Raw genomic sequence first — 27,840 nt, 5'->3', positions numbered from 1 at the left:
CTCTTACATCACTTGTTAAAATTATCTCTACAGATTATCATCATCGTCGTCATCATTTAACGTCTGTTGTCCATGCTGGAGTGTATAACCAGCACTGATCTTTGTTACAACCTTTCGATTTCATAGTTTATTTACATCTGACGTCTCTGATACGAAACATCGAAGCAAAAATCAGCGCTGGTTATAATTTATATATCTGTAGAGATAACCTTCACAAGTGACAAAACACTGTGTAGTAACGCTGTGCGCATGCGTAGTCTCACGCATGCGTGGAATTCAACAACCAAGCTTTCCCGCTTTGATCTGTCTCTTTCTTGCTGGCCAGCGATTGAGCAAGGGCGTGTTTAGCTGTCTCTCTCCATCTTTAGAACTTACGCTAGACGGCTCGCTCACATCTACATACCAACGTCCCAACAACCATGCTCACACACACAGAAGACGTCTCAACAAACAAGAGCTAAAGATGTATATATTCCACCTTGAATAAATGTTGATAGTCTGGAGTTCAGCGTTCCGTTAATTCTTAATTTTATATAGGAAAGTCAGGTATACATCTAATGATGTATAACCCACTTTCCACTAAAACTGTTACTCAGAGTTTCATGTTCTCGTTCGTTGGACAGTTGTGAAGTCTGACAAACAGGGACGTGAAACTCTATCAGAGTAGGTTGCGTCTGAAGCCAAGACTTTACCTCGGAACTAACTTCATCATCATCCGAAAAATTATTCCCCTTCAAAAACGACTTCGCGGTTGGAAAGAGGTGCAAATTATGTGGTTCGAGATCGAGAGAGTAAAGGGGATGAGGAAGGGTTTCATAGCCGCAGGAGTGTGCTTTCATCTGGGCAACATGCGCATTGTGAAGTGGGGCATTGTCTTGGAAGAGGCAGACTCCTTTGGTCATCATACTATGCCCCTCTGTTTTGATGGCGTCCCGCAATTTCTGCAGCAGAGAAGCATAACATGCTCCGTTAATTGTGGTGCCCTTTGTCAGAAAATCCACCACCACTACAACGCGCTGGTCCCAAAAGACTGAGCATCACCTTGCTTGCTAAGGGTTGGACAAAAGCTTTCTTTAGAGGTAGGATCGTAGTGATGGACCCATGTTTCGACAAGGGAATCAACTACTTTAGCCAAGCTGCGGTACTTAGTTTATTTTGCAAACACCACATTGGTCTTACTAACAAGCTGATGTATTTTTGACTAGGTCTTATTTTCGGGGTAGGGCTTATATTAAAAACATCCGGAAAAATCATAGTAGGGTTTGTAGTAACGCCGTGCGCATGCGTAGTCTTACCCATGCGTAGAATTAAACAACCAAGCGTTCCCGCTCAATTCATTCTCTTTCTCGCTGGCCAGCGATTGAGCATGGACGTGTGTTTAAGCTGTCTCTCTACATCTTTCGGACTTACGCTCGACAGCTCGCTCACAACTACAGTACAACGTCCCAACAACTATGCTCATACACACAGAAGCTGTAACAACAAGAACTAATGATGTATATATTTACCACCTGAATAAATGTTGTTTAAGTTGATAGTCTGGAGTTCAGCGTTCCGTTATATTCTAAGTTTATAGTAGGAAAGTCAGGTATACAATCTAAAGATGTATAACCCACTTTCTACTAAAGGTTTATGTTCGGGGAAAACACGTAGAAAACTCTGTGTTAGCGAAACACGGAGCTGTTTGACCTCATTCTGCTCCTGATGCCGTGGAAGACTGAAACAAGTCAAAAGAATAAAACAATATGTCGACGTATTCGTGTGTGTGAGAGAGAATAATGTTGATTTTATCATTCACCAAGCCTAGATCCTCCATGTATTTAAGTCAGTAGGCAATGGGAATGATGTGTGACGACTACAATCCTTCATGCGTAAGACGACATGATTTTGCTTTCATAATAATCATGTTGCACGTCAGCAAGTTAGACGATTCCCGTTTCATTTGCACACGCACACACACACTCACTTACACATTGGTGAACCATAGGAATTTCCCGTATTTTTCTATTAAGTCTGAAAAGTAATTCAATATTAAGTACGTTGGCTTTCGAAGCGTCCTTACATAAAGCTATAAATAGCATGTAATAAAAACGTTGTGTGTATACACAATTGTTTAGTGAATTCTGTCAGAGAAAAGAGTATTCAATATCATAGGAAGTGTAGCATGCGAAGCACTCATCACCATCATCATCATCATCATCATCACCACCACCATCATCATCATCATCATTTCGCATCCTTTTTCGATGCTAGCATGGGTAAGACGCTTTCACTGGTAAGGTTGCGGTAAGCTCCAGTCTGTTTTGGCTTGGTTTCTACAGCTGGATACCCTTCCTAATGCCAACCACTCCACAGAGTGTTTTGGGTGGCGTTAGGATGCACGGGTGCCTTTCACGGGTCACCGGCACTGGCTGACCGATTTGATAACTTCCAAACAGATAGACTGACAGACGGACAGACAGGCAGACAGACAGACAGACACACACACACACAGACAAACACACAGATAGATAGATAGATAGATAGATAGATAGATATGTTTCTTTATTAGCCACACAGGGCTCAACATAGAGGGGACAAAATACAAATGTAGAGTTTTTCTTTTCGATGGGGACGAAAATAAAGTAAAAATTAAAATGGGGATAACGATGAAAAGGCATCGAGAAAACGTTTGGGGTATGTAAAAAAAAAAAAAAAAAAATATTACAAAAATTTCCCAATAAATGGGGAGGTTATCCGTGGAGAGAAAAACCTACGGAAAAGACCACGGTAACCTCGGTCCTTAGTGTCACAATTTTTTAAATAAAATTTCTTTTATTTATGCAAGAAACGAAAGTAACTCTCTGTTTACAAAATTTTAAAACGTTTTATAGAATCATGGTCAAGGTGGCTTCGTCATTTATACGTGCCATTCTTGCTACATGTATCCATCTTTTTTCGAAACATTTGCTAGACAACACTTGCCTCTCTACTCTCACCTTCCTTTTCAAGTGATACTTGAAAAAGTTGATGAGAGATTGACCAGAGAGGAAAGTGTTTGTCTCTAATCCTTTCAGACGCGTCCACCAGATGCATTCTTTCGCCATAGCCACAAGTACGATAAATACAGCTCTTCCTTCCCGTTTAAAGGAAGGAGGCGTGACGATATTGACGATAGACTCGGTTGATAAACCGACTCGTCCCACACGTGACAGCAGTCGTTCGACATAAGCCCACAGCTCCGAAATGGTTGGACACTGCACGAATGCGTGCAGAACGGTTTCGTCGCTCTGACCGCATCTCGGGCAGGTCGGCCCCGCATTTCGCGAGCCGTGTCTATAGAGCTTATCCCGAACGAGTAGCGCTTCTCGGTAGCACTGCCAGGCCAGGGATCTCTGGAAGTTGTCCATAGGTCCTGGCCCGAAAGTCGTCCTGAACAGGCGGGTCAGGTATTCCTCGTCGACGCCCAGGTTCGCCCCGAGATCGTCGTCGTACCTGCCCTCCACTAATCCCCTATAGAATGACTTCGTTGTGATGCAGCCGCTCAAGGTCGACCCGGGACAGCAAAGTTGTTGCAGAGCAACGCGACACTCACGGTGCCATTCGCCATTCCTCGGCCTCTTTTTGATCCACGACTGCAGCTCGGTCATGGAGACGAGCTGCGGGAAAGCGCGTCGCACAAACGGCGACCACACCTGCTCACCGTCGTCTACGTAGAGCCGGAGATGTCGCAGTCTCAGCGCATGTCTGCGCATCATCAACCACGGCATACCCAGCCCTCCTTTCAGCGGGTGTTGGCAACAAACGGATCGCCTCACCATCGGAACGCTTCCTTTCCACAAAAAGCGGAAGAGGATGCGCTCCATTTCGGTGATGGCGCGATCGGGACAAGGCACGACGGTCAGGCGGTATTCGATGACGGACGCGATGTACGCGTTCACCACCTCCGCCTGACCTTTTAGGGCCAGCTTCCTCTCGGACCATTGCCGGCAGAGAGTGGCCACCCTACTCGTTATCTCGCCCCAGTTCTTCTCCGTTTGCAGGTCCGGACCGAACCAGACTCCGAGCAACTTGACCGGACCGTCCGTCCAGCGTCCCACTACTGAGGCGCTGCCGGACGGTATGGACTATGTGGAACTGTGGACATCCTAAACTATCTCTATCTCTTGTCCTACACACTATCCTATCTAGATACGATCTCGACGACCCAATGCGGTTGCTCCAAGTCCACGTTGGCACATTTGGGTGGTCGAGTTGGTACCTGTCAGACAACTGGAAGCGTCTGAGCAGGTCTCTGAGGCCTTTGCATCCCCTTCTAGTTTTGTCACTCCCCACGTAGTCTAGATGCGTGTCCAAGGTAGCATTGCAATCCCCCACTAAAAGTAAGGGACGAGACGTTCCCAGGAATACTTCTAGGCGTCGAAAGAAGTCCGACCGACCTGTTAAAGGAGGCACATAAACTGCCAGCAACCGAAAAGCGCCTCCATCGCTGCCGTCCACATCTAGGACAACCAGTCTACCCTCCGGGTCCGTAAATATCGTCTTTACTTGGAGATCCAGACTCTTGCGAAAAAGAACCGCCGTGCCACTACCGCCCATCCTCGGCAGACAGGGAGAAAAATAAATGTTAAACTGTCCGCCAAACATGGACTTTAGGGCCCGCGGTTCATGGAGTCTGGTCTCACTAATGGCTATGATATCCAAATTGTGTGACTTGATGTCATTTAAGAGGTACCCTTGTTTCCAAGGGGACCCCAAGCCACGCACATTCACACAGCCAATCTTCACCATGATTCTATCAATATTTGTGTTTTACACACGAAAGGAGAGAGAGAGAGTTACTTACTGTCCGAAAGTTCTTGGCTCTTTGCCTCACAGCCTTCTCTCAGAAGGTTTTTGTACAGTTTTTTTTATGAATATTTCTGGAATCTCCCTACTGTATCCGGGTAGAGAGATTTCAGTGTATTGTATGTGCTACGTGTTACGTGTATGATTTTGATGTGTTGTGGTGGTGTTGTGCGTGGGTGATTGCTTGTTTTCGTGTCATTTTCTGTTATGTTAGTGTTTGACCTAATGAATTTTATTAGGTGTGGATTGTTTGTGTTTATCGCTGTCAAACTTGTTGTGGGGTTCTGTGTTGGTGCGTTTGTGTTGGTGTTTTTGTTTTCTGTGGATGTGTTGGTTTAGGGGCTGGTAAACCTCCCCGCTTTGTTTGTTTGTTTTTCCGTTCTTTTTTTCCCCCTTTTTCTTCTTCCCCCCCGTGGCCACTTGCCAAGCCTCTGTGTCATCTTCATCTGACATGTCGGAGGAATCGGAGGGTGGGAGGGGAAGGGTGTTGGGGTCTATTTTTGTGTGGGTTGATTTTGTTGTTGGTGGTGTTGGTGCTGTTTCGTGACAGTTGGGATGTGGTGTTTTGGTTTTTGGGGGTGGGGTGGGAGTCTTTTTCGTGTTCCCTTCTTGTGGGGTTGTTGTTGTTGGTGTTGGTGGTGGTGATGGTGCTGATTCTGTTCTTGGTGGTACTGGTGGTGTTATTGTTTGGTTCGGCTGGGTTGCTGGCTGCTGGCGTTTTTCCATTTCGTTGTACAACTGCTTGACCAGTTGTGCATATGGCGGTGTAGGCAGTAATGCTGTTTTTTTCTTGTGCTTTTGGTTTTCTTGTGATTGTTGTTGTTGTTGTTGTTTTTCTTGGTATTGTTGCCGTTGTTGTTGCCTTTTCTTCTGGGCTACTGGGCATGTTTTTTGAAGGTGAGTTTTGCTACTACAAACGTAGCAAACTGGCCTTCTGCCTTCGACGAAAACATGAAAAATTGAATCTTCAGTTAATTGGATTCTATGTGGAATTTTTCCCCAGTTTGCTGGATCAATTTGTACCAGGAGTTGAAATTCCTGGCCAATCCAGTTTTCATTGTAAACGGCAGATGTTTCTAATATGTTTATCTCCTCCTCTATGCCTAGACATATGGCAGATACTAGCCATTCTTCCTCAATTTCAGGAGGCACATTCGAAATCTTTATTTTCGTAACCCTACGACCAAGGTACGTAGGGATCATGAGCAGGTTCTCATGTTGTAATGACTTAGTGGAGAGGTCCTTCGCTCGCTGCTCGCTGTCTAGTCTTACCTCTATTGTTCCGAATTTCAATCCTCTCGTTATGTAAGTTTTGTAAGACCAAATCGGCTTTAAGCACCTCTCAACCTTTTCTTGAGTGAATTTTTCCAGTGTCTTTGTCTTTAAACTAATGGTTCTGTAGATGATAGTTTTTTTATCTATGTTTATTTTAAAGTCCGCGGGCGTTTGAAGATGGACTGTAACGTCCTTTTTACTTAGCATGCTTTTGCATGCAAGTAATTTCTCTTTCGATATATTCAAAATTCTTTTTCTGGGCTTCAAAGCCTCGGCAAAGTTCGTGTTTGTTGTTGTGGTGGTGGTGGTAGTGGTGGTATCAGTGGTGAGGACAGTGGTTTAGTTAGCAAGGACATTTGTGTCCTTGTTGTTGTTGTTTTCACTGGTGACGGTGGCAGGCAAGACTGCTGTAGCAGCAGAGTTTTTCTTTTTCTCCATTCTCTACTTTAACTGTGAGGAAGGAAGACTAGGAAATTCTTTTTCGAACGAAACACTGCAAAATGCAGCGTTCGTTTCACAAAACTTTTCATGGCTACAAGACGCCATCATCTCAAAAAAAATGGCTAGAAAGCCGAAATTGATTTTTATATCCTGGAAATGTGCCAGAGAGTCTACAAGTTGTTATACAACTTTCTATATAAAATAAACTTTACAAACAAACTTTTTAAAACATGAAAAAGGCAAAACTTACGGAGCCGACACGTCTACCGTCTGTCCATAGAGATAGATAGATAGATAGATAGATAGATAGATAGATAGATAGATAGATAGATAGATAAAGTCTTCGCTATTTTGTTTCCCATCTTCCCGAGTCTTCCTCTTCCACAGGTTCCATTCTAGTTAAATGATCTGCACTTCTTTATGCATCTCTTCTCATCTACACGCATCACATAATCATACCAGTACAGTGTCCTCTCTTGCACACTACCTATGCCCAATTTTCCTCTCAACACATTTGCCCTTTATTATACATGCACATAGAAATTGCACATTCAGCAAAGCATGCTAGCTTCCTTTCCCGCCAGTCTTCTAATATTCTCTCCATTCAGAATCCATGTCTTTCTACCATGTAGCATTGCTGTTTGCGCACAAGCATCATACAATCTGTCCTTCACTCCCTACAAAAACACCTTTACTGTCAAAATTTATAATAAATCACTGAATTTTCTCCATCCTATTTTTAGTGAAACGCTTATACCTCCAAAACATCGTCCTCCACTGCTAATTACGTAAACCAAACAACAGCTATTGTCTGTTCCTGTAGGGATCTATTTTAGAAACTGTCTCTTTCTCCGTTGTGACAAGAAAACTAACATATACACATTATGCAGACATATATACATTTATAAATGTATATATATATATATATATATATATATATATATATATATATAGGTTAAGGAGGGTATTGGATTTAACCAAACCCAAAGATACAGCTAATACCGAGTAAGTGCTGTATACCGGCTAGTTATGCCCCAATCGTTGTATGAACAGGATATCCATAAAATATATTTCTACTTTATCATTGTTCTCTTTAGCCTTTTATATATTTATACACACACACACACACACACATATATATATATATATATATATATATATATATATATATATATATATATACATTTACATATATATATATATATATATATATATATATATATATATATATATATATATATATATATATATATATATATATATATATATATATATATATGAAAAGCGCTTTATATGATTTATAAAACATGTAACATATTAATAAAAATCTTTAAATGTTACAACCATCCAAATTTCTGAGTACCTTAATTTTTCTCTATAATATAATTCCTGTACATCATCTCCAAACCTTCCAGTATATATATATATATATCTCGCTTAGGCATTGCTTGACTAATGATGTGGTGTAGAACTCAATATGCGTATGCACCAGAACAAAGTGTTAGATGAATACAGAGTGGTAATAACAAAAAAGAGATGATACCGGGAAAACGATGATTACGTTATGGTCTTCATTAGCTTGCCGCAGTTTTTACTATAAGATGCAGTGGACTCCTAGTTGAGTGCCTGGATAACATCCTTTAGCTTCGTCGGGGCCTCGAATATGAAGTGCAATTTATTTGAGAAAAATAAAAGTGGGAAAGCACTACCAATGAGAAATTCGTTAGTTATATGTATGGAAAAGTGTGTCCGAAAGGAAGCTAGATTTGCTAGAAGAAAAACAGAAAAAAGAAACAAGAAATATATGTACACACACGCACTGTCCCATATCGATCAACAATAACGTCACCAGAATTAAGTCCCTAGTGCATTATGAGGACAGAATGCGTCTACTTCTGTTCAAACCGGAAAAGTAGTTCTTCGGCTCGAAATATTGCTATTCTCAAATTCTAAAATTTCGCCGAGATCAGATTTAAATATTGCAAAAAAATTATTCAGTAGTTTTATATAATAAAATATCACTGCAAATGTAACTTTTATAATGAAATTTCCGCGAATTATCCATCGAACTATCTAGAAAGTAATTGGCGTCTTAATACAAAGCGAATATAAGGTTTTGCACCCCCAAGTCCATGACATAGTTTTTATTTGATTTATGGTTCAAAATCGTTTTTTCTCGCTCTAAGTCTTGATATAATTCATTAAAATTTTCCAAGGTAAGAAATTAATTCCGCAATTATTCTTTTTACTTTTTAATTCGAATTATTGCATTCCTTTACTAAATTCTAGACTATCATACTAAATAACTATCAGAAATGTGTATTAATCGAATCTGAAAGCAAAAATTTATGCAAATGATCCGGGGGTGAGATTCATTTATTTTCCATTTGAGTAATAGGAAAAGGTTTTTAAAAAGATCCCATGTATCATGGTAAGAGAAACAAATTCATAAGTACGGTGCCGATTTTTGCCAAGGGTATCGGGTAGTGTCGAGTTGAACAAAAAGAGGGACCCCAGTAGAAAGTTTTGTATGTTTACTTGTTCAAATAGTTAAGCAATATAGATTTTGAATTCACACAAACACGCGACTCATATTTTTTGAAAACTTTGAGTTGCATTTTACAGAAAAAAATTCTTTCAATTGTGAAAAAAAAAAAAAAAAAAATTTTAATGAATACTTTAATTATTTTACTTTCTGTCACAGTAAACTTCATTTTACTCCGGAAATTTCTCTGAAAGATATCTTTGCTGAGAGGTGAGTAGATTGATTACACATTTTTTTTTTTTTTTTTTCATTATTTTATTGCATCTGTCCCCCTTTCTTTCGTTATTTATTGCATTTTTTGCCCCCAACAAGTTCCTATGTAATGAAAACGTACACTGTCTGAAGCATATATTGCCGAAAATTTAGCGAAGAAACAAAGCCGATATGGGAATTTTTCGAAACTCCTTTCCCCACTGTTCGGAGAACTTTTTCCAAACAAATTCCGATATAATCGGAATCTACATCGTATGAAGAATATATGTAGAAAGTTTTATTAAAAAACATCGATTTTTCTGGAAATTATGAGGAAACAAAGTCGAGGGTGCCTACAAAGTATGTAGAGTTATTTCTAGCATGTGAAGAGATTGCTTGAAAGCCTATTTTATTTTTAATGTGCAGATTGGAAAAATCCTACGCATGCGCAATGACCGAGACGGGTTACGCCCAACCAAAAATGCTTAAGGGCGATAAGCCGTCCCAGGAAGTGTATTAGTTTGACGCTCACACACACCGAGTCAATGTACAGAATTTTGTTTCCCTGTGAGAACTTACGAACCCCTTTGTTGGTTTCCCGCTAAATTTTTACCACCTCATCCCCGAACTTTTCACAAAAAAAAAAAGAAAACACGATTTTTCGCATGGAATCAACTCTTAAAGTTTAAAAAACTGAAATTGTCAATTTCAGAAATTCAGAATATTGAAGAAAATGTTGAAAAGATGTCAGAAAATTTACAAGAAAGAGAGTACCGAATTCGTGAGTATAAAATTGTATTATCTAATTGATTTCTATAAATTTTGCATTCACCTGAGCTGTTGTTTGACAAAATCACTGGGAACAGATTCAATTCTTAGTTTCCCGTTGAATGCTTAGCTCCAAAGTATTCCTATCTCACCATGTTCAACTGCTGAACCCCAAAACAATTTTTCTCTCTGTTTTTTCATTCTTTCTCCATTTTTTTCACCGTTATTCCTTTCTGTCAAAGAGTATAGGCTCAAAATGTAAAAGACTTTGTCACATCCACCTCTCACTCACTGCACATCTACTTCTCACTCCACCTCCACCTCTCACTCACTTCACCTCCACCTCACTTTACATCTCACTCACTCTACTTCTCACTCACTCCACCTCTCACTCACTCCACCTCTCACTCACCCTACATCTCACTCACTCACCTCTCACTCTCTCCACCTTCACTCCACCTCTCACTCACTCACTCCACTTCTCACTCAACCCACCTCTCACTCACCCTACATCTCACTCACTCACCTCTCACTCTCTCCACCTTCACTCCACCTCTCACTCACTCACTCCACTTCTCACTCAACCCACCTCTCACTCACCCTACATCTCACTCTCTCCACCTCATCACTCACTCACCTCTCACTCTCTCCACCTTCACTCCACCTCTCACTCACTCACTCCACTTCTCACTCAACCCACCTCTCACTCACCCTACATCTCACTCTCTTGACCTCTCACTCTCTCCACCTCATCACTCACTCACCTCTCACTCTCTCCACCTTCACTCCACCTCTCACTCACTCACTCCACCTCTCACTCAACCCACCTCTTAAACTAAAGTATGACAGGTGATTAAACCAGCAGATTATCCTATAGATTAATAAAGAAATTTAAAATAAAAATTTCAAAATTCTGAAAATATTTATTTCAGAAATTGAAACCAGTGGGGAAGAGGCTGAGAGGATGTCAGAGAATCCACAAGGAAGAGCAAATCGAATTCGTGAGTATGAAATTGTATTTTCTAATTGATTTCTATTAATTTTCAGACACTCATGAGAAGGAGCGGTGTGATGGCGTGGAAAAGGTAAACAATGTTGGAGGAGTATGAGGGGGAGAAGGTGTACAACTTGGATGACTGCCCTCTTTATATTCATAATTACGTGAATTGAGCAGAAGGTGAGAAGAATGTTGATTAGTGAAGTCTGGAAGTGATAGAACATTTTGATGTCATGGATTTGCCAAAGATATAAGAAAAGAAAGACAAAACTCAGAGACAATCAAGTGTTAATTAAATGAAATAATTGCAGCATTGTTAGATTATGGAGGATGGCTCAAAAGAAAGAATATATTTAGGGAGATTTGTGCATTTTATTGTGGACCTAAATATGGAGTTTTTATATGATAACCATTTTAGAAAGTATAAAATTGTTGGCTGAAATAATAGTGGTTACCAGTTGACCATGATGAGGCGAATGTCTCGTAATAATTAAACTATTGATTATTGACAAAGAAATTTTACTATAGATTTAAAGATTTTGAAAATATTTAATTTCAGAAATTCAAAACATTAGGGAAAATATTGGGAGGATAATGCAGGGTTTACCAGCAAGACCTAACCGGATTCGTGAGTATGAAATTGTATTTTCTAATTGATTTCTGTAAATTTTGCTTTCATCTAAGTGTAGTAGACAACTGACTTGCTGGGAAATGGGTGACATATAGGGTACCCAAGCATGGAAAATCTGCCTCAGCAAATATTGTTAGTCTTGGGCAAACATTGAAGTGTGGTTGTTTAAATGATGAAGACGGCGGGGGGGGGGGGGGGAGAAGGAAGGCAATAGGAGGGGGACGAAGAGGAGGAAGATAGTGAAGAGGAGGTTGATGACGAAGTTAGGGGGATGACAAAGAAAAGGAGGAGGACAACGAGGTGTATAACAAGGATGATTGTCCTTTTTATATTCGTAATTAAGTGAATTAAGCTGAAAATGAAAAGAATGTTGATTAGTGATGACTGGAGGTGGGGGAACGACATCAGGTCATAGATTTGGCAAAGACATAAGGAAGGAAAGACAAAACTAAGAGAGAAACAAGTGTTAATTAAATGAGATAATTGCAAAATTATTAGTTTTATGTAGGAAGGCTTAATAGAGAGAGGTTAATGTATTTTATTGTGGACCGAAACACAGATCTACTTCTTGGTAACCACTGTAGAAAGTATAAAACTGTTGACCAACACCGTTGTGGTCACCCATTGACCATTGATGAGATGAATGTCTCGCAATAATAAAATATAGATTAGTTATAAAGAAATTTTACTATAAAGTTAAAACTTGGAAATATTTATTTCAGAGACACAAAATCCTCCGGCTCAGAACCCTCCGGCTCAGAAATCTCCGGCTCAGAACCCTCCGGCTCAGAATCCTCCGGCTCAAACCCCTCCGGCTCAGAATCCTCCGGCTCAGAACCCTCCGGCTGAAAATAATCAGACAATAGATCTTCTTCCATTGGCACAGGAGTTAGATGGTCATTGGCGAGGAATTGGTGAGTACGAAATGCTATTAATTTATTTCTCTAACTCTTTTCTTCAGCTCAACTTTTCATCACCATTTAGCATCCATTGTCCATGCTGGCATGGGTTGGACAGAATGATGGAGATCAGGTTCAGCTCCTAATTCCTCATTGAAATGTTATCTCTGAAGTAATTCTATTAAAGTTTATGATTTTACTGTTTTTCATGTTTTTTTTTTTAACTAATTTTTATTCCTCTGTTAATTTAGTCATTGTCGTATTTATAACAGCCTACAGTACACATCTTTTATATTTTTGTTTATGTTACTGCAATCATTTCTTGTTTTTGTATCTTTGGCAGATGTCAAATTAGATATAGAAGACACTTTGCCGGATGAGGGGATATAGTTAACCGAAAGATGTTGCAGAACAGCTCTTAGATGAAGTGATAAAGGTTCTTAATGGCATTTAGTGTCTCAGTTCACTTAAATGTCTATCAAGGTGTTAAGCTACGAGTCAACCGAAAACCACATTGTCCAGCATGCTATTCTCTGAAGCAGGAAAGTGTCAATTGAGGAAGATTTGGCTACTAATTCTATCATATCTACCTATTGCACAGAAGATTCCCTTACTGGCCTTGCTCCAGTAATGTTTAAGATTAACTTTTGAAATAAACTTTAATTTTGAAATGTTCATTTGTTGTTTTTGCTGTTTTGTTAGTCCAAGTACCTCCCTAAACCCTTCCAGTGTTATAACAAGTTTTAATATCCTCTGCTATAGTTACCTACCTTCATTCAGTGTAGAATAGTCATCATCATCGTCATTTAACGTCCGCTTTCCACACTAGCATGGATTGGACGGTTTGACTGAGGACTGGCAAGCCAGGAGGTTGCACTAGGCTCCAATCTGATCTGGCAAAGTTTCTACAGCTGGATGCCCTTCCTAACACCAACCACTCCAAGAGTGTAGTGGGGGTTTTTAACATGCCACCAGCACAAGGGCCAGTGAGGCAATACTGGCATCGACCACGCTTGAAAAATGCTTTTTACATACCACCGGCACGAAAGCCAGTCAGGCGGCACTGGCATCGACCACACTCGAATGGTGCATTTTTCGTGCCACCACCACGGCTGCCAATCAGGTGGCACTGTCATCGGCCACAACAACAGGTCTTCACAAGCGCAATTTATTGCCCAATGATTGAAGGGTACTCTTAAATGGGCTGGTAATGCTGATTCGGCTCTAAGTTTTCTTGTGTATTTCTTAAATGAACGAAAACCACCCGGAAAGTCGCTTCGTATCCTGGAAAATGGAAGCTGGCTGTATTATGACGAAACCTCAATCCAGAAAAAAGAAGAAAACAGGTTATGAACATTAAAGTTACTCACGCCTATTTTCAGAAGACAAGCTTTTCATTCCACCAATTTATTTGGCACCCAAATCTCCTTCTTCCCCTTCAATCGTCGGCAGTTCCCCCTTCATTCCATTTTGTGTTATAAATACCTTAAATAAATCTCTAGGTCAGTGTTTAAACAGATTAGGAGTATAACTACCAGGGTATTTTCAAGGAGTATATCCACCCTTATTTAGTCTTGGATGGTTATAGGAAGCAGCAGAAATTATGGATTTCATTTCACATCAAACAACATTTCTTAGAAGATGGCCGTCTTTCGAGAGGAATTAGGCATTTATTGAGTAACCTCCCTTGTATATAAACAACTATATAGGAGTTACCTCCCTTGTATATAAACAATTATATAGGAGTGACCTCCCTTGACAGCTAATCCGACAATCGAGGCCCCTAATTGTAGTCAATGTTTATTTTATTCCTATTGTGTCAAATATCAATATTTCAGGTTGGAAGGATTATCCTATGAGTAAAAGTCAGCAAGACTACAACGTCAACGAATTGGAGCAACAAATATCTTTGTTCCGATGTTTTTATGCATTTTCCCTTGAATAGAATTCCTGAAGAACTACGAAGAGTTCAGACAAATCCTTCTAGGATTTACACATTTTATTACAGATATATTCAAGTCTGATGGAATAAGTACTAGGCTTACAAAGAATAAATCCTGGGGTCGATTTGCTCGTCGAAAAGGCGGTGCTCTAGCATGGCCACAGTCAAATGACTGAAAACAAGTAAAAAGATATATCTATATATATATATATATATATATATATGCACATTCATACTGTCATATATATATTCACAGTTAGACACAGCCGCACACACACGAAAGCTCAGACACACACACATATATATAGATACATACACATATAGATACATATGCATGTGTATCTATACACATGCATATGTATATGTAGTGAAACTACCTATCGTCACTAGATACAAAACTACTATCGCCATTACATACAGTCTTCTCATTTAAATATAAATAAATGCGAGCGTAGTAGAGAACCCATTCCTTGTCCATCACGTGACTGATCATTATTCGAATCGGCAACTTCTTCGAACCGTTCCCGCCAGAACGCAAACTGACCAATCACGGCCCCTAATAAGGTCACGTGATAGAGTATATTTCTACCATCTGGTGAGCCAATAGTTTGTTATAAATAGCTTTAACTCGGCGGCCACATTTGTCTCGGTCCAGTTTCTCTTTGAGAACTGTTCCGTGTACCACACGACAGCAGCAGCAGCCAGCGACCACTTCAGCAGCTTCGTCCAGCCACGATGACCTCCGCCGTCGCCATATCAGCAACAAGAGTCTACTACTACTATCCAGCATCATCATCATGACCAACACGATTCTACGATTACTACTAACCAGCAACAATCTCCACCAGCGCCTACACGACCTTCTATGTACACCAAACCTCCGCGGCACATCTCTCTCTTCGATTCTGTTAGGTGACTCAGCTTCACCACGGTAAATAAACAGACAAGAGTTCTTAAACAGACAAGAAATTCTCAGCCAGCGACGAACATCTGTATAACAAGAATCACGGCCCGGCATCGATGCCACGACATCACAACTAGTGATCAGCACTGCCAAACTCAGCCAACTCACTTCACATACAGATTCATATTATTGTGTACCCAAGAACTGGTATAATTGTTCACGTGTTATTGACTCTCTTTCTCTCTGCTGTAATATTTCTCATACACACATGTATCACTCACATACATACTTTTCTTTGTACGACGGCCTGTCTTTGATAATGTTCTTATATGTCGCATTCACACTCTCACACAGACATACATCTTTAACGCTACAATAAATATATCTGTTATTCATCTAATACGGTTGTGGTCTTTCATTACTGGTCATCTATGTTATCGTCGCATAACATATCATGTATATCATCATTTGATATATATTTGTATGTTCGACTGTGTGACACGTTTAAATAAAAGGAGTCCTCTGTTTGTCCATTCGTCACCATTTCTCCTTTTTGAGTTCGCACGGTCGTCCCTTACATATATATAAGCGTGTGAATGTACACGTACACTCACATGCACATATACACACACTCATCTATATATAACATAAATATATATATAATATACACTCATACACACATATATACATATATATATAACAAATAAAAGAGTAAAGGATTATTAATTTATTAATAAATTAATAATTAATAATTTTTACTAAGCCCTTCGGTATGTAAACACCATTATCGGTGAAGAACTTATTTAAAAGTTCTTAAAAATTTATAAACATAGTTAAAGGATCAGCAACAGTTACTTCGGTATGTGGTGAAGCAACTGTTGCTGATCCCTTAATTATGTTTATACATTCATACATATATATATATATATATATATATATATATATATATATATATACACACATACATATATACATCTATAAATATATATACATATATAAGGATATGTGTGTGTGTTCACACAGTCATACACTGGCACCATTTGTGCACCTACAAATTGAGGTCAGCCATTCATAGCATTCTGTCCATTGTACGCATTATTTCGTAAATATGTCAGGCAACGAACGCACTTAACTGCAACATGGAGGACACTGGTGACCTGATTCTCGGCAACTTTAACCAAAAGAACTTGTGTGAACGAACTCTGAATTAAGCACCAAAATTCTCTGTGAAAGACTAATTGTTAATTTAGAAATAAGCGGATTTGGTGAACTAAAACTCTTCGAGGCGATGCCCCAGCATGGCCGCAGTCCAATGAATGGGACCAGTAAGAAGTATAAAGCGTTAAATAAAACACAACTGAACTAATTGATGCAATCTGAAGTAAAAATGCTCAGTTGTTGCTAATTAAGTAAATAAGGCATAAAATTATACAATAAATAGATAGGTGTGGCGGGGTGGGGAGAAGCCGTTTAAATAACTTGGAAAAGAAAATCGCACTAGCAAAAAATAATGCAAAAATACATGCATGTGTACACACATACACACACATATATATATCATCATCATCATCGTCGTTTAACGTCCGCCTTCCATGCTGGCATGGGTGGGACGGTTTCACAAGAGCCAGCCAGGTAGAAGCCTGTACCAGACTTCTGTGACTGCTTTGGTAGGATTTTTACAGCTGGAAGCTCTTCTTAACACCGACCACTCATCAGAGTGGACGCAGTGCTTTTTACGTGACACTTTTATCATATATTCAACCGCAGTGTCACTTTGATGGCATGCACTGCTCTCCATTCAATAATAGTATTCTCCGTTTAAAGCAACGCATCGATCCAGACGCGTTTTCCTCTGTTCGAAGCAGTCCTGGAACTCTTGCGAAGTGATGCCATATAATGCCTCTGTCGTTTTCTCCTTCATCTCTTCCACATCTGTAAATCCTGTGGCACCAGCTTTCGTCACCAGTGACGACCTTCGAAAAAACGGTTTGGATCAACTTCCAACTGTTCTTACAGTTCCCGACATGCATTCAGCCGTGGCTGCTTTTGATCTTCTGTGAGCAAACGAGGCACAAATTTTGCTGCAACTCTTTTCATTGGAAATTCCTCGCTCAAAATTCATTGACAGAAGCTTCAGAACACACCAGTCATATCAACAAGTTTGTCAATTGTTTGGTGACGATCCTCCATGATTAGTTAATGAATTTTCGTGATGCTTTCATTCGTTCGGGAGGTCGACAGTCTCTCTGAACGAAGTTGATCTTCAAGCGACCATTCCTAAAACGTGGAAACTACTTGTAAACTTGTGTTTTGCTTACGGCAGCATCCTCGTAAGCTGTCTGAAGCATGACAACGGTTTCGGCCGCCGTTTTCCCCAGCAGAAAACAGAGTTTCATGGAAGTAAGCTGTTTCTTCGTTTCAGCCATCGCAACGAACAGGGGAGAAGCACTGCAAAACAAAGACACACCACGTGACAGTACAACCTCACGGGACTACGCCGGTCGGCAGAGTGATGCCTGAGGATCGTATAAAGTGGCTCCTAGCAGCAGAAACCTGAACCATAAGGGTTTGTCCCACGGAGAATGTTTCCAGTTAGTTTTGGGTACCTCATCGTATATTGCTGGAATTTATTACCAGCATCATACCTCAACACCGAACACACCCCTTTCGCCTCATCATCATCACCATCGTTATTATTATTATACAGTTATTATCGTCATCATCATTATAATTATATAACTATTAGACACTATATTAATTAGCAGAAATATATATAATGAAGTTTGATAGCAACAAGTCTCCTCAAATCTCGAAAAAATTCTTTCTTAGGATTCTAACAAAATACGCAATTACCATTTTTTCTGTAGGTCAACAAAGCAAGTTTCAATTCCAATATCTTTCAGTCTTTTAGGGGACATTCTTTTGGGGTGTCGTGCTAAATGCATCAAATACCAAAGGAATAATTAACATCTTAATCTTCCACAATATCTTAATCTCTCTGACAAAGTTCTGATATTTCTCAAATTTCTCAATTTTTTCGGTAACCACTCTCTTGTCATATGACATTATTATTATTATTATTATTATTATTATTATTGTTGTTGTTGTTGTTGTTGTTGTTGTTGTTGTGTTGTTATTTTTATTATCATTAAGGCGGCGAGCTGGTAGAATCGTTAGCACACCAGACGAAATGCTTAGCAGTATTTCGTCTGCCGTTACGTTCCGAGTTCAAATTCCGCCGAGGTCAACTTTGCCTTTCATCCTTTCGGGGTCGATAAATTAAGTACCAGTGAAACACTGGGGTCGATGTAATCCACTATTCTTCTCCCCCCAAATTTCAAGCCTTCAAGCCTTGTGTCTATAATAGAAAGGATTGTTTTATTATCATTAATTGTGTTGTTGTTGTTGTTGTTGTTGTGGTGGTGGTGGTGGTGGTGGTGGTAATGGTGTCCCGGCAGTAATCTGGCGCAGTTTAACGTTAAGTGTTATTTCATTTGTGTATAATTAGTGTCTGGACTAAATTCTCAGTTTATTAAACTAATAATTGGGTCGATTAAGGGCGGCGTTGAACACGTGTCGCGCAATTTCTCGGCACCTTGTGTGTGTGTGTGTGTGTGTGTGTGTGTGTGTGTGTGTGTGTGTGTCTGTGCATGTATTTGTGAGTGTATGTATCTGTATACATGCATGTGTGTATGTGTGAGGGTGTGCATGCTTGTGTCTGTCTGTGTACGAGTGTGTGTGTGTGTGTGTGTATTTGTTTATATGTGTGAGTGTGTATACGTGTGTACTTGTGCGTTAGTATACATGTGTGTGCGCATGTCTGTCAGTGTGTGTATGTATGTGTGTGTCATTATAAGTGTTTGTCACCCACTACTGTTTGACAACTGGTGTTCGTTTGTTTACATCCCTGTAACTTAACAGTTCGGCAAAAGATACCAATAGAATGAGTACCAGGCTCATAAATAAGTACTGGGGTTGATTCTTCTAGGCGGCGCTCCAGCGTGGCCACAGTCTAATGATTGAAACGGGTAAAAGATACATATATATGCATATGTATGTGTGTGTGTGTATATATACATATATATATGCGTATATATATATATGTGTGTGTGTATGTGTATATATATATATATATATATGTGTGTGTGTGTGTGTGTGTTATTTTTACAAGGAAAGGGTCAGCAGTACTTTGAGATGTTGGCTTTGGAGACTTCGTCGTCGTGTTTATAAATGTGGAACAACGATGCTTATAACAATGATGATGGCGATGATGATGATGATGCTACTGGTGGTGATGATAACGTTGGTGACAGTAACGGGGGGGGGGTAGGGCGGCGGTGTCGGTGCGTGTGTGTGTGTGTGTGTGTGGTGGTGGTGGAGGGGGTGGGGTGGCGGGGTGAGAGGAAGGCAACACAATGCCGTTGACATTCAAACTTCGACAGCAACAACCTTTGGGAACTAATTGGTGCAACAACAACAACAACAGCAGCAGCAGCAGCAGCAGTAGTAGTAGTAGTAGTAGTAGTAGTAGTAGCAATACTCTGACTACTGTTACCACTATGTTTTCCAGTGTTGTACTATTTAGACTGGGTGTGTACATGTGTGTGTCTGTATAAATATATATATATATATATACATATATATATGTGTGCAAACATATATATGTGTGTATACATATATACATACACACACACATACATATATATATATATATACACATTATATATATATCCGTATCTATGTATATCTAAATATACTATGTGTGTGTGTGTGTGTGTGTGTGTATTTATGTGTGTGTGTATGTATGTGGATGTATATATTTGTATATGTATATATAATATATGTATGTATGTGTGTGTGTGTACAGAGGGAGTGAGAGTAATAAATGTATATAGAGGCATACATACACATATGCTTATTATACAGCACAAACAAACACACATAAATCTAAGCACATGTGAGTGTGTGTGTGTGTGTGAGAGAGAGAGAGAGAGAGAGAGAGAGAGAGAGAGAGAGAGAGAGAGAGAGAGAGAGAGAGAGAGAGAGAGAGAAAGTGTTGAGTAGGATAATGAAGATTCTCCAGTTGCTTTTAAATACCAATTTATTAACGAGGTGAAAGAGAAGCCAGTTTGGCGACGCACAGACACCAAAACACACACACACACACAATAAATAACTGTCCAATCGGACAAAAGATCTCGCCTGCTTTTTATTTTCATCCTTCCATAAAGTTCCCCTCTCATATAATACACACATTTTGAACCAGTGTTTCACAACCTGAGTGTGAGCATCCACTCTATCTCTCTCATAGCAAGAGTGTCCACTCACTCTATCCCCAACAGACTGAAGGACCTCTCTGTGTGCCGCAACCGTCAATCGCGTATAAGGTTCTACACCCTAGAAAGTCGGCTGTCTTAAATACTTACGTCTGTCCTCCGGCTCAAAGTCCACTCTTTCATCCTTGCTGTGACTCTGCTTGACCAATTGCAGCTGTTGTCCAGTTTTCACTGACCACTGTGACACAGAGAGACGATGGCCATCTGTAGAGTTGGGGTCCTCTTCCTGTTTCTCGTAATATTTGGTGAGTTAAACATACATTTTCTACGTATAAATGTGTGTCTGTATGTGCATGCATTTGGGTGCGTGTGTGTGAGTGTGTGTGTGCATGTACATTTACATTCATAAATACACACACACACACACATAAATAGATAAATGTATGTCCATATACATATCTGTTACCATTTACCTCATTTATTCATTAGACTGTGGCCATGCTGGGGTACTGCCTTGAAGAATTTTAGTCGCATTAATTGACACCTGTACTTGCTGTTTTTTTAAGTTTGGTACTCATTCTATCAGTTTCTTTTGTTGAACCACTAAGTTACGGGTCATAAACAAACCAACACCAGATATCAAGTGATAGCAGAAGATAAACACAGACACAAAGACACACACATGAATATATATATATATATATATATATATATATATATATATACACATATATAATAAATATGTATAATGATGTATTTAAAAACATTAATTAGATAATTTTCATATATATATATTAGATAATAATAATATAGATATTTAGAAATATTTTTTTAAAATTTCGATAGCTGTATTACATACATACATACAAAAAGAGATAGATAGACAGACAGACAGACAGACAGATAGATAGATAGCTAGATAGATAGATAGAGAATGAGAGAGAGACAGATAGATAGATAGATAGATAGATAGAGTGATGGGCAGAGATGGATGGACAGACAGACAGATAGATAGATAGAGGGAGATAGAGAAAGAGATAAATAGATGGATGGATGGATAAAAACAGACATACAGGCAGACAGATAGACGGGTGGACAGACATATAATGAAAAGTGAAAGAAAAAGTAAAGTGGATTGTTTTATCTGACACGTATATTCTGATCTGATTTAGCAAAGCAAAACATTGTGTGTGTCTGTGTGTGTGTGTCTGTGTGTCTGTGTGTGAGTGTGTGTGTCTGTGTGTGAGTGTGTGTGTGAGTGTGTGTGTGTGTGTGCCAGTCTCCGGTGTAACACTTGAAAGGTTATTGGTTGAGTTTCTCCATAATAAACCCAACTTCTATAAGAATTCGGTATTAATAATTATTTGGCTTCCAAAGGCTGGCAGCTGGCAGAGTCGTTACTGTGCCGGGTAAAAAGTGCTAAGTGGTATTTCATCTCTCTTTACATTCTGAGTTCAAATTCCACCAGGGTCGACTTTTCCTTTCATCCCCTGATGCATCGTGTGTTGATATGCTTGAGAAGACCTGTTGAGTCAAGTAAAACCAATATTGTAGCTATAACCAGTGCCCCCTGACTGGCCCCTATGTCGGTGGAACATAAAAAGCACCATCCTAACATAGTTGATGCCAGTGTCCCCTGACTGGTTCCCATGCCAGTGGCATGTAAAAGCACCCACTACACTCTCTGAGTGGTTGGCGTTAGGAAGGGCATCCAGCTGTAGAAACATTGCCAGATCAGATCAGAGCCTGGTGCAGCCGTTAGCTCTCAGTCAAACCGTCCAACCCATACCAGCAAGGAAAACGGGCGTTAAACGATGATGATCATCATCATCACTAAGCCACACACTTTTACCATCCAGCCACAGAAGACACTCGAGTACAACACAGTCCCCACTGACATTTGTCGATCCATGTCCAAGCTGTGTATCACTCCTGAGGTGTTGTCCATCAGCCTCGACCTGACCACACAAGATCTTACCAGAATAATGACCCTGATGTCCACTCTATTCCTCATTTACTACAAATGACCCTTGTCCCCTATGCTCCAGGTAAGAGTGGAGAAAGTCATATTTTTCTCGGGGTACATCACATTTCTGCTTAAATGTTAAGGGATTGCTGAAACAATTCTTTGGCATTATCAAACCAAAGTTCCGTCCACAGCATAAATATCACAAGATATTTAACTTGTTTATGACAAAACTCTTTTATTCTACCACACCTAAAATAGGCCCTGCCATTGTCACTTCAAACAAATATAAATTCGGTCATTACAACACACATAATTCTTATCATAACAGTTGTGGCAATAATAACTCTATAACAACTGTATTAATAGTAGGGAGAATTTCAGTTAATAGTAGTTTAGTTAACGAGGATAATGATAATAATAATAATTATTATTATTATTATTATTATTATTATCTTTTCTACTCTAGGCACAAGGCCCGAAATTTGGGGGGAGGGGGCCAGTTGATTAGATCGACCTCAGTACACAACTGGTATTTAATTTATCGAGCCCTGAAAGGATGAAAGGCAAAGTCAACCTTGGCGGAATTTGAACTCGGAACATAAACACAGGTGAAATACCGCTAAGCATTTGGCCCAGCGTGCTAACGATTCTGCCAGCTCACCACCTTAATAATAATAATAATAATAATAATAATAATAATAATAATCCTTTCTACTAAAGGCACAAGGCCTGAAATTTGTGGGGAGGGGACTAGTCGATCACATTGACCCCAGTGTTTCACTGGTATTTAATTTATCGACCCCGAAAGGATGAAAGGCAAAGTCGACCTCGGCGGAATTTGAACTCAGAACATAATGATGGACAAAATACTGCTAAGCATTTTGCCTGGTCTGCTAACAATTCTGCCTCAACAACAACAACAACAAGTTATAATATTGATAATAACTGAGATAATGTCTTTTCCCAAATCAAGAGATAGTGCCTTTCACCTCTCCTCACACCCACCCCTTTCCTTTCTCTCTCTCTCCAGCATTTTGTCACATAAATGCTAACTAATAATTATGATGATTGTGGTAATAAGAGAACTAGCACATACTTTAGTAATAATTATAATATTATTATTATTATTATTATTACCATTATTACCATCATTGACTTTACCTTTTATCCTTTCGGGGTTGATAAATTAAGTACCAGTTGTGTACTGGGGTTGATCTAATCGACTGGGCCCCTCCCATCAAATTTCAGGCCTTGTGCCTTTAGTAGAAAGGATTTTGTATTTCATCTGCTTTGAGACCATTTACTAGTTTCCAGAATAATTCTAAGCAAATTAAAAGTCTATAATTGCCGACTTCTCCTTTTTCTTTGTCCTTTTGTATCAACAATGTTCTTCCTGTAGTCATCCGTTTTCTACAGTTAGTATATGGCTGTGTATACTTGGAAGATTTATAGACCAGAATCCTTAAACACCATCTGGTCAGCAGGGATGAGGTTCTGTCCAGTTTGGTATCATTTAATCCTTTAATATCTAAACTGGCCATATCCACCCCAAATATCCTACCGGTTTTACGTTCAGACTGGCCGGATGTGGCCTCTCTCACCTACCCTACAATGTCATCCTAAAATTCAAGTTACATCCATCAAAATCTCAAAGCCACAGGACAATACATGATTAATAAAAGACATGTGACTAACAAAAAACATTCCTTTTGACAGAAAACTATTAAATCTGAAGGGTTAAAGATCTTTTTCTCTTTGAATATAATTATTATTATTTTCCTCTTTATGGTGGCGAGCTGACAGAATCATTAGTGTGCTGGTCAAAATGCTTAACAGTATTTCGCCCATCACTACGTTCGGAGTTCAAATTCCGCCAAGGTCGACTTTGCCTTTCATCCTTTCGGGGTTGATAGAATAAGTACCAGTTGAAGACTGGGGGTCGATCTAATCGACTCATCCCCTCCCCTAAAATCGCTGCCCTTGTGGCAAAATTTGAAACCATTGTTATCTTCCTCTTTCTCTCTCTCTCTAGCGTTCCTGGAGAGCCATTGTGTGATGTCGGCGAAATGGCGAGAGGCGAGGGACGTGTTCCTGTCAAACGTGGGGACCCTGAGTGAGATGGTGAAGCGACAGCCAAGTCACATGATTACCACACGTGACCTGTTTGGTCTGACCAAAGACGAGGATGTCGAACTAACGGATTCAGCACCAAGCGTACAAGGAACAGACATCAAAAAGTACCACGAAACTTATCGAGGACTTCCAGTGTTTGATGCCAGCCTCACTGTGGAGACGGACGCCAAAAGCCATGTGTACACTGGCCAGGTGACAGGTAAACTGGTTCAGAACCTTGATGATGACATCAACTCTACAATACCAAATGTGACTGAACAGGAAGCTGTACAATTGGCTCTGATGTATGGCAAATTTCCTATGGCAGGGGCCCGCATAGACAGCAGCAAACCTCAGTTGATAATCTATGTGAAGGACAATATCGGAATCCTGGTTTATCGAGTTCAATATTTCGCTGTGTCTGATGGAAAAAATTATCGATTTTGCATGATGATCAATGCAAAGAATGGAATGCTTGTAGACAAATGGAACACACTAGAAACTGCAAGAGAGAAATATCAGATGAAAGGTATAGGAGGCAACAAGTTGATAGGTAAAAAAACGTATGGGGAATTGCTACCTTATTTGCAAGTGAGACGCACTGGAGAAGACTGCTATTTCCGCAATGGCATTGTGATAGTCGTGAATCTGAAAGGAAAGGAGTATCTGTCCGATGAGGATGAAAAAACTTATCATACCAACTGCAAGAATGGTTCAAGGGATGAAATAAATGGTGCTTATTCCCCGATAAACGATGCTCTTTTCTATGGTACCATCATCTACAATATGTACATGGAATGGGTGAAAGTACCTCCGAAGAAAGTGTTGCCTATGATCTTTCGTGTGCACTATGGACACAACACTGTCGTAGCTAACTACAATGGACGGAACTTCACGTTTAGTGACGGCGACGACAGCTTCCTGCCTCTTGTCGGTCTCGACATCGTTGCACATGAAGTGACACACTGCTTCACAGAAGAACATTCAGACTTGGTGTACGAAGGTCAGTCGGGGGGCATCGACGAATCTTTCAGTGACCTGGCTGGAGAGGCAGCCGAAAACTTTGCAAAAGGAAACAATGACTGGGAAGCCGGAGGGGGTGTCAGCAAAGATCCAATACGCAAACTTTGTAAACAATCAGAGGATGGTAAATCAGTCATATACGCTAAAGACTTCTCCGATGATATGGATGTACACTACCTCAGCGGAGTATTCAACCGGTTCTACTGTCTGTTGGCCAGTTATAAAGACTGGAGTGTTAGGAAAGTATTCCAGATGACAGCACACAGCAACCGTTTCTACTGGCATCCAAAAACCAACTTCACGGAGGCTGCTTGTGACATCATAAAGTCCGCTTATGATCTTGGCTATGATACAGCTCCTGTACAAGAATCTTTTGCAAAAGTGGGCATCGAAGTCTGCGATATATCTCAGTACATCCGTAACATTCACGAGAACTCAGTAATTGAGGGGCTGAGTTCAGTTCCTGGAGAGAAAATCCTGTTTAAACTCAATGTCAAAACGGTGTCATTGAAGAAAGTGAAAATCATTACTTTTGCTGGAATCGGAGAAGTAGATCTTTATGCTTGCTATAAAAGAAGTCGGTGCTCCAAACATTTGACAAAATGGCGATCAAGCCAGCCCGGAACGGACCAACTGCTTTCGATTAGGCATCCAAAATTGGGGAAATACTTCATAACACTAATACCAAAAACGAGGTCATATTTTGCAAATGTAACAATCAAAGTGAATTATGAAAAAGATTAAAATATTTTTTTTTAAATAAAAAAACAAAAAGTCTTCTTTTATTTTCTTTAGTGTTCGAAAAACCTTGCATGAACAGAGATTTTATCCGATCAAATTTAGTTCATTTTATATTAACTTTAGTAATTGTCTTAACAAAATCTAATTAAATCGATAAATTCAAAAACAAAAACTGTGACCCAATCAGAACTGATCGAAGCTGTTATTGATTACATCAATTTAAACACACACACACACACACACATATATACATCTAGATATATCATCATCATCAGTTTTAACCTCCACTTTCCATGCTTGCATGGACCAGATAAAATTTACATATTTCTATATCTATCTATCTTTATATATATGTATATATATATATACATATACTTCATTAAAAGACAGCAAAAATATCACAAAAACTGTATATAGATACACAATATGTGTTTCTATCAAAGTAATTGTATTTCTGCATATAACTTTATTTTGCTCCATTCTAAACAAAACTGTCCGACGAACAGGAACGTGAAACTCTGAGTAACAGTTTTTTGTGATATTTTTGCTGCTTTTCAATAAACGTATTGCTCTACCTCTGGTATTTGAGTACTATTTTTTACACCTTGTTTCACATTTATGTGCTTACTCTAGTGTATATATATATACACACACATATATATTATTTATATATGAAAAGAAGCCTGTAATGTGTGTGTGTGTGTGTGTGTGTGTGTGTGTGTGTGTGTGTGCTAGTGGCTCTTTGACATCACATGGTTGTTGTCAATGAACATTAGCATCACACAAGCAGTGTCATTCGTTTCCACTCTGTGAAAGCTCGTCTTACAATGGGGAAATATCATCTTGGTTGGAACCAGGTGAGGGTTGAGGACAGGAAGGGCATCCAGTTGCGGAAAAATCCTCCTCAACAAATTCTGTCTGACCCATGCAAGCATGGTAAAGTGGATGTTAAAAACAACGATGATGATGATGATGATGATGATGATGAAGTTTCACAAACCACAGTTTTAGATTAAGTCCATGGAACCCTGACAGGTAGAAACAAGTAACTGAAAGAAATGGCACCAGGAAGGAAACATTGCCACACACAGAAGCCAGGATGAAACACAATAATTATCAGATGGTTAAAGATGATCTTAAGATAAACGTTTGTTGTGTGTTTGGACGAAGTGGTGAAGCATGATCTTCGAATGTTGGGCCTCACGTAAGCAATGACTAGTGACTGAGACCTTTGGTAACATGCTGTTCTTAAGAAGGCCCATCAAGCCAAGTGAAATCATAGTTGTGGCTGATGCTGG

The 27,840-nt window shown here is 39.6% G+C and overlaps 2 protein-coding genes across 4 annotated transcripts in view; both read left to right on the top strand.

Moving 5' to 3' along the window:
* Positions 1 to 13,250, top strand: part of LOC149130724 (uncharacterized) — a 193,150-nt gene extending 179,900 nt beyond the window's left edge. The window contains exons 1-7 of one of the 3 annotated variants that reach the window (XM_089344740.1): positions 8,652 to 8,759; positions 9,248 to 9,298; positions 9,993 to 10,061; positions 10,981 to 11,049; positions 11,605 to 11,673; positions 12,399 to 12,590; positions 12,919 to 13,250. In XM_089344740.1, coding sequence (XP_089200866.1) covers positions 10,025 to 10,061; positions 10,981 to 11,049; positions 11,605 to 11,673; positions 12,399 to 12,590; positions 12,919 to 12,965 — 414 coding nt within the window. In that variant the 5' untranslated portion in view covers positions 8,652 to 8,759; positions 9,248 to 9,298; positions 9,993 to 10,024 and the 3' untranslated portion in view covers positions 12,966 to 13,250. Of the gene's footprint in view, positions 1 to 8,651; positions 8,760 to 9,247; positions 9,299 to 9,811; positions 10,062 to 10,980; positions 11,050 to 11,604; positions 11,674 to 12,398; positions 12,591 to 12,918 lie in introns of those variants that run through there. The other 2 variants (XM_089344742.1, XM_089344741.1) reach the window with 2 other exon arrangements.
* A 7,194-nt stretch (positions 13,251 to 20,444) lies between these two features.
* Positions 20,445 to 26,575, top strand: LOC106872269 (uncharacterized). Its single transcript, XM_014919194.3, has 2 exons — positions 20,445 to 21,002; positions 24,699 to 26,575. The coding sequence occupies exons 1-2, from the start codon at positions 20,954 to 20,956 to the stop codon at positions 26,543 to 26,545; spliced, it is 1,896 nt and encodes a 631-aa protein (XP_014774680.1). The 5' UTR covers positions 20,445 to 20,953; the 3' UTR covers positions 26,546 to 26,575.
* The last annotated feature ends 1,265 nt before the right edge of the window (positions 26,576 to 27,840 follow it).

Source organism: Octopus bimaculoides, chromosome 28, assembly GCF_046866305.1.
Source record: "Octopus bimaculoides isolate indiv1 chromosome 28, ASM4686630v1, whole genome shotgun sequence".
Taxonomy (NCBI): Eukaryota; Metazoa; Mollusca; class Cephalopoda; order Octopoda; family Octopodidae; genus Octopus; species Octopus bimaculoides.
This window is presented reverse-complemented; position numbering and strand designations above follow the sequence as displayed.

Bases quoted from the DNA above. Each gene is read 5' to 3' on its own strand.
- LOC106872269 (XM_014919194.3), top strand. From the start codon at position 20,954: ATGGCCATCTGTAGAGTTGGGGTCCTCTTCCTGTTTCTCGTAATATTT. The intron at 21,003-24,698 runs GTGAGTTAAACA...CTCTCTCTCTAG, and splicing joins CCTGTTTCTCGTAATATTTG to CGTTCCTGGAGAGCCATTGT.